Source organism: Rhincodon typus, chromosome 45 (assembly GCF_021869965.1).
Source record: "Rhincodon typus isolate 14 chromosome 45, sRhiTyp1.1, whole genome shotgun sequence".
Classification (NCBI taxonomy): domain Eukaryota; kingdom Metazoa; phylum Chordata; class Chondrichthyes; order Orectolobiformes; family Rhincodontidae; genus Rhincodon; species Rhincodon typus.
In genome coordinates this window covers 3,322,357-3,331,973 of record NC_063376.1, presented here as the reverse complement: position 1 = coordinate 3,331,973, position 9,617 = coordinate 3,322,357, and the positions used below count along the sequence as shown (strand labels likewise).

Below are 9,617 nucleotides of genomic sequence, written 5' to 3'. Positions count from 1 at the left end.
CTCCTGGTGCTGGGTGGGCCCCCCTCCACATTTTTCTCTCTTTGTCTTCCCGCCCCCCCCCCCCCCCCCCCCCCCCCCCCCCCAACACCCTGTCCCCCACTTTTGTATATTGGAGATCTCTACAGACTTGTTCCTCCATTTCTTTCTGACTGTTGGGAGGTCTGAAGTACAATCCCATCAAGGTGATCATGGGATTCGAACCCGGGTCCCTCAGAATACCCCAGCAATTATACCACTAGGCCGTCATCAATGTTCTACAATGATGATTGAAAGATGAACATTGGACAGCGCTTTGGGGCAAATATTCCTGCTGCTCCTTTCTCAATGGGATCCGAGTGATAGGTATCTCGGGTTCTGTCACCATCCTTGTAAATCTCTGGAATGGTGAAGGCGTTCAACCCATTGGTTAAAAACCTTTGTTTGTTTGGTTTTGCCCCAGTCCCTCGATTATTGGAGGATGACCTGATGGAGCTGGGGGTGTGGCAAGGGCTGTGATATGGGGCCCCCTCATGTCCCAAGCAATATGCAGATAGTGAGGGAGGGATGGTGGTGGGCGAGAAAGGTAAATGTATCAGTCATATCTGTTTGGGTTGCGGTATCTGCTCGAGGGGCTGAATGGCCTCTTCCTTCCCCTATTTCCCAATTTCCCAGATTGACCACCTACAGAAATCTTTCCCTATGGACCTAACCAGATGGATTGAAGAAATCTGGGACTGTTTCCCCTTGGAGACAGGGAGATCTGACCAGACCGAATCAAAAACGAAAAAGAATGCAAGGGCATAAATTTAAAGTGATGTGCAAATGGAGTGAGGGCAGTGTCTGGGGGAAAAGAAACCAGGGGGTTGTTAGCTCGGTTGGCTGGAAGGCTGGTTTGCCATGCAGGGTGATGCCAACAGCATGGGTTCAATTCCCACATTGGCTGAAGTTACTCTCCTCCTCCTTCAACCTCTCTCCCTCCTCGCCTGAGGCGTGACGACCCTCTGGTTAAACCACCACTTGTTATGTGTCTCTAATGGGAGAGTAATCACAGAATCCCCTACAATGTGGAAGCAGACCATTTGGCTCGTCGAGTTTCCACACCAACCCTCTGAGCATTTCCCCCAGCCCCACTCCTGTAACGTATCCCTGTGACGCTGCATTTCCCATGGCTAAACCATCTAGCCTGCACATCCCTGGACACTCGCTCTTCCCTCTGGGATTAAGGTAACTTTGCCTTTCACATCTTAAAGTTGGGGTCTGGAATGCACTGCCTGAAAATAGTGGGGGATCTCGAGGGGCAATTGATGATCATTTTGGTAGAAATGGCACAAATATGTTTAAAAATGCAGTGAGTCTTTTTTCCCAATCTGCTCATGGGATGAGGCTGCTGCTGTTTAGGCCAACATTTATTGCCCATCCCTCGTTGCCCAGAGGGCAGTTAAGAGTAAACCACATTGCTGTGGGTCTGGACTGGCATGTAGGCCAGACCAGATAAAGATGGCAGTTTCCTTCCTTTAAGGACGTTAGTGAATCAGATGGGCTTTTCCCAACAATAGGCAATGGTCATCATCAGACCCTTAATTCCAGATTCCACATAGAATTCAATTTCCACTAACTGTCGTGGTGAGATTTGAACTTGGGTCCCCCCAGAACATTTAGGTGAGTTGGCACTAGGGACAAGAGCGCTAGGGCTGAAGAGCCGCCTCCAGCGCTGTAACAATACTGTGGGAGCTCCTGAAGATTCGCTAGCTTCTCCAGCATTTCTGTGTTTATCCACACCACATCAACCCCGCCACGCTTCCTCTTCCTTTGAACATTTCCTTTGTTCATGTATGCCACAAGCCCCTCGAGTATTCTATTCCCAGCGCTGAAGTTATGGCCTTCTATTCCAGCCATTCCTTTGCTGAACCATCTGCAAAAACGCTAGCCCTTTCCGCTGCTATTGCGTCCTGCTCCTGATGTGGGCTGGGTTAAGGTTTGGCCATGGTTATGGAGTTCAAGCTGCTCCTCCCTCATTCCACCCACCCACTGGAGGGGCATATAGACACTGCGTGGCCAATTTGCACGCACCAGCCACCTCCCACAAGCACTCGATTATGTCTGACCCTCTCTGGGACCTTGTCCTGTAGAAAGCTGTATTGTAAGAACTGGCAGATACAATTACTCCCTCGCTGTTGCTGTCTGCTGTTTTTTTTAAGAAAACCTTTTTTATTTCTGTAACTGGGAGATTCTCCTGGGTGCAATTGGCATTGTTGGAATGTTACTGTAGGAGAGTCTCGTCAGCTTGTTGTGTTTTTTTTTGCTTTCAAGCGGAGCAGTGAGCCTGCTGGCTTCGCGTTATCTTGAGGATAGTAAGAACCGCCGATGCTGGAGTCACCAGGTGTGGAGCTGGATGAACACAGCAGGCCAGGCAGCATCCGAGGAGCAGGAAAGCTGACGTTTCGGGTCGGGACCCTTCACATCATCTTGACTTGTTTCCTTTTACCAGCGTCTGTCCCCATCCCCCTGCACGCTTCTCCCCACCCCACGCTCCAAGACAGTCCCCATGCTTACTTGGAAATATATCGGCCTTCCTTCAGCGTCGCTGGGTCAGAATCCTGGAACTCTTTCGGTTCTTGTTTCTCTCTGCTAAGAATGCTGCCAGACCCTGCTGAGTGTTATTTCCAGCTCTACACCTTGTTATCTCGGACTCTGCAGCATCTGCAGTTCCTACTGTCTCTGAAAAAGCTTTCCTGCTCCTCTGATGCTGCTTGGCCTACTGTGTTCATCCAGCTCTACCCCTTGTTTTCAATGACTGGAAGCAGTTGCTTTGGTCCAGCCAGTGACGCCCACATCCTGTGAAAGAATATCTTTTTTGTTTGTAAAGACAGAATAAATGCATTCTGCTTCATCGCCTGCGGTCTTGTTTACAGGAAACAGAGACAACATCTTGGTATCTGGTCATTTGAAATGAGAAAGGAATGGAAAAACTGTGATCTGGACACAGCTTGGGTTACAAAGATGCACAGGTTAGGGTGAATTGGCTGTGCTAAATTGCGCGTTGTGCTGGCTAGGTGGGTCGGCCATAGTTAATGTGGGGATAGCTCATTGGACAATCAGTAGACTTGATAGGCCAAATGGCCTCTAATCTGCACTGTTAGGGATTCTATGATTCTTTAATTTTGCTTCTACCCGTGCTATCAGTGTCAAGTGGTTTGCTCCCTTCTCCAAGCTGGGTTTGAGGCATGGGGTGAAAGTTGATCTCGTGTCGGAGGGGGTAATGGCTAGTAGGCTAGGGAAGGCATCACCATCCGGCTATCTATCCAGGATGCAAGGCTGGTGAGCAGATGTCGCCTGGGAGGCTTTGCGGTCTGAGCGTGCGGTTTCTGTCATCACTCGCCTACAATCTGTGTTTGCTCCATCTTCACGGCATTGTGATTTGTGGTGGTTTAATACCAGGCCAAGTCACCCAGCCCCAGTACTGCAGCTCTGCAGAGAAACCAGCCTGTGCCAACTTGGCCGATCATAACCACATTCAAAAATATAGATGTGTTTTGAGAGATGTTCCTCCACACTGCTTCCTTCCAGTCACTGCCCTGCACCCTGGGGGGCGGTGTAGTGACACCGAAGAGGAGGCGACAACAGGTGACCCTGCCTTATTGTCCTGTTTATTTGTCAGGGTGCTGGGGGTTGGGTGTTACTGAATTTATCTGGTAAACGTCATGTACTGTCACCTGGGAAAGGGAGCACTGTATCACACCACCACCTCTCCTTTTGCCCTCCTGAGTGCGCCCTCTTCTCGCTCCCACACCTACCTCATCACTATGGTAGAAGACTTGGAGGGGTGATCTAATGGAAATGTAAGGTTCTTGAGTGCATGAGGTGGTGGGTGGGTTGGATACTGGCAAAACGCCTTCTTTTTTTCCCTCTGACTGGGAATCGAGAACCTGGGTGTTTTGGCAGGATAACGTTCTGGGCGGAAATGAGGAGAAATTGCTTCCATATTGGAGCATGGTGAATTTTCTTTGGAATTCTCTGCCCTGGGGATTGTTAAAGCTTGTTGGTCACCTACCTTCAAGACCCCCCACCCCCAGGTCAGCGAGGGCTTTTATGAACAATGGAGAAGGTGGAGTTGAGCTGTTGCCATGACCATGTTAAATGGTAGAAAGAGCTCAAGGGGCCGAATGGGCTACTCCCCTCTCTCCTGTTCTGATTCGAAGCCAAGAGTAGTTAACACCGTGCCAACAAAGACTTCTCTTGCAGTGGATCCTCTGCTCCTGGTGCGCTTTATCACTGTCTGCGCTAAGCCATTCATCCTAATTACGCTGAGCATCAGCCTGTCTGTTAATAGAAGTGAATAAGTTGCTTCTATCATCTCTAAGTGAATAATTACGCAACACATGTAGGTCCGTGCTGTATTCCAACCCTGACCCTTCCCCCAAAAAAAAAAGCTGCTTCTGCTCCACTTCTAGTGGGGAGGACGGATGTTGGGACACTCTGCCCTGGGTTAGTCCTGGGATAGTAAAGGGTCTTGTGGCATACTGATAGGGTCCCTACTCCTGGGCCGGGAGATTTCTATTTGACTTCCACCTGTCCCAGACACGTGTCGTAGCTTTGCTTCAAAGTATTTATGAGAGATTGTACTACACCTGTATAGGGTGAGCCTCGCCAACCACCCTTGACCCAGCAAGAAGACTGAGTGTCTGGTGTCACAGCTGTGGTTTCTGTATCTCTGCACCAGAAGCTCTGGTGTTCGATTACTATCTCGGGAAAGGGGTTGATTTTTTTTTTTAAACTTTTGGATATTATGAAGACGTCAAGGGGTGTGGACGATGTGAGCTGGCGCTTTTGCGGGGTTGGAATTTGGATGATGGTGGTAGATTTGGCAGTGACTTCCAATTGGACAAACCCTTGCATGAGAAAATAGATTTTTTTTTTGAACAGTGAAGGAATGAGCGGTTAGGGTGAGCAGGTGGGTAAGCGGAGCCAAGTTCACAAAATGGTTTGCCATCATTTTATTGAATGGCAGAGCAGGCTCGAGGGGCCAGATGGCCTACTCCTGCCCCTAGTTCTTCTGTTCTTATGTTGCCCTGATTATCAGGGACAGAGCAACGGGGAATGGGACTAAGCATCCTGCTCTTATTGAACAGCTGGCTTCGGATTTGAAAGGTTCAATGACTCATCTCTTGTTTGTACTAATCTGAAATTGTATAATTCAGTGGTTTCTGCTTGAATGAAAAAAGAATCCCACAATGAGAAAATTGGCACAAAGCTTTGACTGAGAGTCCTATCTCTCAAATCGGCAGTGTTTATCAACCAGCTAAACCAAAAATCTTGTTAATGGTATCTAAATTTCATCTCCAGTATTTGGTTCGTGTTAACTGAGAGTCCGTTCATAGGCCTGTCTTACCAGTACCGGCAGGGACGGGTGTGTCCCTGTGTAACACGGGTACAGTACTGGCGGGGACGGGTCTGTCAGATTTTAAAATTGCATTATTGTTACGGACTCCCCCACCAGCATCCTAGGGGACACCATTGACCAAAAACTGAACCAGACTAATCATATAAACAGTGGCTAAAAGAGCAAGTCCGAGGCTAGGAATACTGCAGCGAGTAACTCATCTCCCGACTCCCCGAAGCCTGTCCCACCATCGACTAGGCACAGGTCAGGAGTGTGAGGGAATACTCCCCACTTGCCCTGGAAGACTGCAGCTCCAACAACACTCAAAAAGCTCGATACCATCCAGGACAAAGCAACCCCCTCTTGATTGGTACCACATCCACAAACATCCATTCCCTCCGTCAACTGGCACTCAGTAGCAGCAGTGTGTACCATCTACAAGATGCACTGCAGAAATTCACCAAAGATCCTCAGACAGCACCTTCCAAACCCACAACCTCTACCAGCGAGCAGGACAAAGGCAGCAGATTCCCCTCTGAGCCCCCTCACCACACCGACTTGGAAATATTTCACCGTTCCTTCAGTGTCACTAGGTCAAAATCCTGGAGCTCCCTCCCTTATTGCACTGTGGGTGTTCCTACACCACAAGGGACTGCAGCGGTTCAAGAAAGCTGAGTTTTTATTTCTCCGGACCTTGTGTGTTGAGTGTGCTGTCAACGGAAAACGAGCAAGGTGGCTACATCAAAAAAAAAAATAAAGTGCCGGAGAAACTCGGCAAGGTCGGGCAGCGTCTCTGGAGACGGGGAGAGAGACGGTTAATGTTTCAAGTCTGCTATGACTCGTCTTTCTCCGAATAGCTGATAACTCGCTGTCGTCCGCGTAGGCCTAGGGAAATTCTCAGTTCTTGTGAGAATCAAGAAACGGCTGTTTCTAGTTCAGTCGCTACTTTGTCACTTTTTTTTTGAAGCTGCCCTTATACCAGCCAAGGTAATGTTTGAATGAGCTCACGCAGCAACTCTCTGAAGAGCATCCTAACCAGACCCAGCCCCCTACCTTATCCCTGTAACCGGGCATTTCCCATGGCTAATCCACCCTAACCTGCATATCTCTGGGCACTATGGGACAATTTAGCATGGCCAATCCCACCCTAACCTGCACATCTTTGGACTGTGGGAAGAAACCGGAGCACCCAGAGGAGACCCACGCAGACACTGGGAGAATGTGCAAACTCCACACACAGTCGGGCAAGGCTGGAATCGAACCCAGGTCTCTGTGAAGCAGCAGTGCTAACGGCCGAGCCCCTGTACTTGAACGAAAGCAAAATCTGAAATGGGCACCAAGAATGCTGGAGAAACTCGGCAGCGTCTGTGGAGAGAGAGAGAGAAACTCTGTTAACGTTTTGTGTCGAGTGACCCTTCTTCAGGACTGCTGTGTAGGTGCCAGCCCAGCTGAGTTTCTCCAGCAACTTTCTGTTTTTATGTTTCTAGAGTGGGTTGCTCACTATTCTGTGGTAATGTCAGCTGGTTTGTGTAGGGGCAGGGGAACAAAAAAATGAAAGCTGAAGAAACTCAGGAGGTCTGGCAGCATCTGTGGAGAGAGAAAGCAGAGTGAACTTTTTGGGCCCAGTGAGCCTTATTGTGTGGGAGAAGAAGTCTTCTCCATGTCGCCAACTATTGGTCACACTTCTTCCCATCTCCTTTTATGTGCAATGTCAGACCTTTCAAGAGTCCTGTGTACAACTAAATTCAGTCAGGACAGGCTCTGTCACTGGGTCCTTCCAGCTGCCTGTCTGTCTCATTGACCTTTGTCGTACTGGTCCAGGGTTTGCTGTAGCTGACCCAATCTGAATCTACGGTCACTGCACACCACCTCATTCTGCTTAGAGATAGTAAGAACTGCTGATTGCTGGAGTCCGAGACAACACCGTTGTGAAGCTGGAGGAACACAGCGGGCCAGGCAGCATCAGAGGCAGGAAAGCTGACGTTTCGGGTCGGGACCCTTCTTCAGAAGGGTTTCTGAGGAAGGCTCCCGACCCGAAACGTCAGCTTTCTTGCTCCTCTGCTGCCTGGTCTGCTGTGTTCCTCCAGCTCCTCACTCCGCTTCCCAGTTCCCATCAGTGGAGACTGCAAACGGGTGACTGGGGAATGGTACTGAATCTCTATGTGCTCTGCCCATGTGGTCCCTGTCCCACAACCCCCTCCTCCACCACCTCCCTCCCTCTCTCACTCATGCTCTTGCACACAGACAGAGTTTCTCACGTGTGCTGTCCCCGATGTGGCCCCTGAGTCACTGTCCAGACCCAAAAGCACATGTTCCCCAACCCAAACAGACTCCCTTGCCCACCCCTGATAGAGACTTTCGTCAACTAAGCCTTTGGTGTCACAGAACCCCTCTGCTCACTGTTGCATCTCTTTTTGAAGTGGAGTTCATCCTAATGTCCTGACTTGCTCCTCACCCCAATCATCCATCGTTGACATCTGCACGGTGTCACAGACTGCCCTAGCTAGCTCCTCCACCATGGAGATGTCACATGTAAAATACTAACCCCTTCCCCTCTCTCGTTCCGAACTCGAGAGAGAGAGGTGCCCTTACCTTGGAGGGAGGGCAGCAAAGGCTCACTCAGCTGGGTAGTGGGGGTGGTTGGACTGTGGTTTGAGAAAGGATTGGTTAGACTGGGGTCTGTTGTCGCTCGAGTCTGGAAGGATGGGAGGGGGAGTCTGATTCGCATGCCTAAAATCCTAACAGGGCTGGACAAGACTAGATGCAGGGAGAGGATTTCCCCTGATTGTGAACTCTATACCTTGGGGACACAGTCTGAAGATTTACGACTGAGATGGGAGAAATCTCTTCACCTAAAGAGTGGTAGGCTTGTGGAATTCAGTGGCAAGATGAGAGTGGGATGTGATTGAAATACACGAAATTGGACGGACAAGATGCAGGGAGCAGGTTTTTCCCTGGTCAGGGAGTTCTCGAAGCAGGAGGTATAGACTATCTTGGACTGAGATGTGGAAACACCTCTTCACTCGGATCGGTCAGTCTGTGGAATTCTCTGCTACAAAAAACTGTGGAGGCTGGGTCACTGTATTTTCAAGAAAGAGACAGACAAACGTTTGGATTTTTTAATAGCCTCAAGACATCTGGGGAGAAACCAGAAATACGGCATTGAGATGGCATTTTGGGTGGCTCAGTGGATAGTGCTGATGCCTCATGGCGCCAGGGATCCAGGTTCGATTCCACCCTTGGGCGACTGTGTGTGTGGAGTTTGCACGTTCTCCCCGTGTCTGCGTGCGTTTCCTCCGGGTGCTCCGGTTTCCTCCCACAGTCCAAAGATGTGCAGGTTAGGGTGGTTTGGCCGTGCCAGGTTGTTCTGTAGTGTCCAGGGATGTGCAGGTTAGGTGGGTTAGCGATGGGAAATGCAGGTTTTCAGGGATAGGGTAGGATGCTCTTAGGAGGGTTGTGTGGCCTTGATGGGCCAAATGGCCTGCTTCCGCTCTGTAGAGATTCTGATTCTATGAGAGAGAGGATTGAGTAGAGGACCAAATGGCCTAATCTTAATTTTGACATCTTTATCCAAGTTCTGAAGAAGGGTCACTGGACCCAAAATGTGAACTCTACAGATGCTGCTAGATTTGCTGAGCATTTTGAGCAATTTGTTTGTTTTTTGACTCTGGTTCTTTCATGGGCCTGTTTTGAAATTGCAGTTAACCTACCAAGATGGGATGGGGTGAACATCCTTCTCAAATCCACCCCCTCCTTCCACTGGGCCCATTCAGAATCTTTGTGTGCTTTGACAAGGTTGTTTCTCGTTCTGATAAATTCCATTGGACACTGGGTCTAGCCTGCTTGGCTATTCCTCATTGGACAAGCCCCTTTGTCCCAGGAATTGGCCAAGCTGAGCTTTGTTTTTTGTTCCTTGTCTTCAAACTGTGTCCCATGCAAGGCCGCCCTTCTCCAGGCAAGAGCTTTTGTGTGATGACTCTCCTGTGAGGGGCTGCAAAGATCCTATTATCCTGAGGACTAGAGCTCTGGGTGCTGGTGATGGAAGCTCATCGCCTGGTTAAATTTGGAATGCAACCAGAGGGATGATGACCACGTGTGAAGAGTCACAAAATACAGCAAGCAACCACACTGTAGGATCAGACAAATGGTTCTGAGCTTGTGTGTGTGTGTGTGTGTGTGTGTGTGTGACAGACACGGCGCACTTCCTTTGCTGTGGTTGATGAGAGGGGTTGGGTGTGCATTCGGCGTCTTACCACTT

General features: G+C 49.5%; 1 protein-coding gene across 4 annotated transcripts in view; it reads left to right on the top strand.

Moving 5' to 3' along the window:
• LOC109925864 (arrestin red cell) overlaps positions 1-9,617 on the top strand; it is a 118,899-nt gene that overhangs the window by 32,477 nt on the left and 76,805 nt on the right. For 2 of the 4 annotated variants that reach the window (XM_048620168.1, XM_048620166.1), the window contains one exon: positions 2,892-2,987. The exons of the other annotated variants lie outside the window; for them this stretch is intronic. In XM_048620168.1, coding sequence (XP_048476125.1) covers positions 2,892-2,987 — 96 coding nt within the window. The remainder of the gene's footprint in view (positions 1-2,891; positions 2,988-9,617) is intronic. 4 annotated transcript variants of the gene reach the window in all.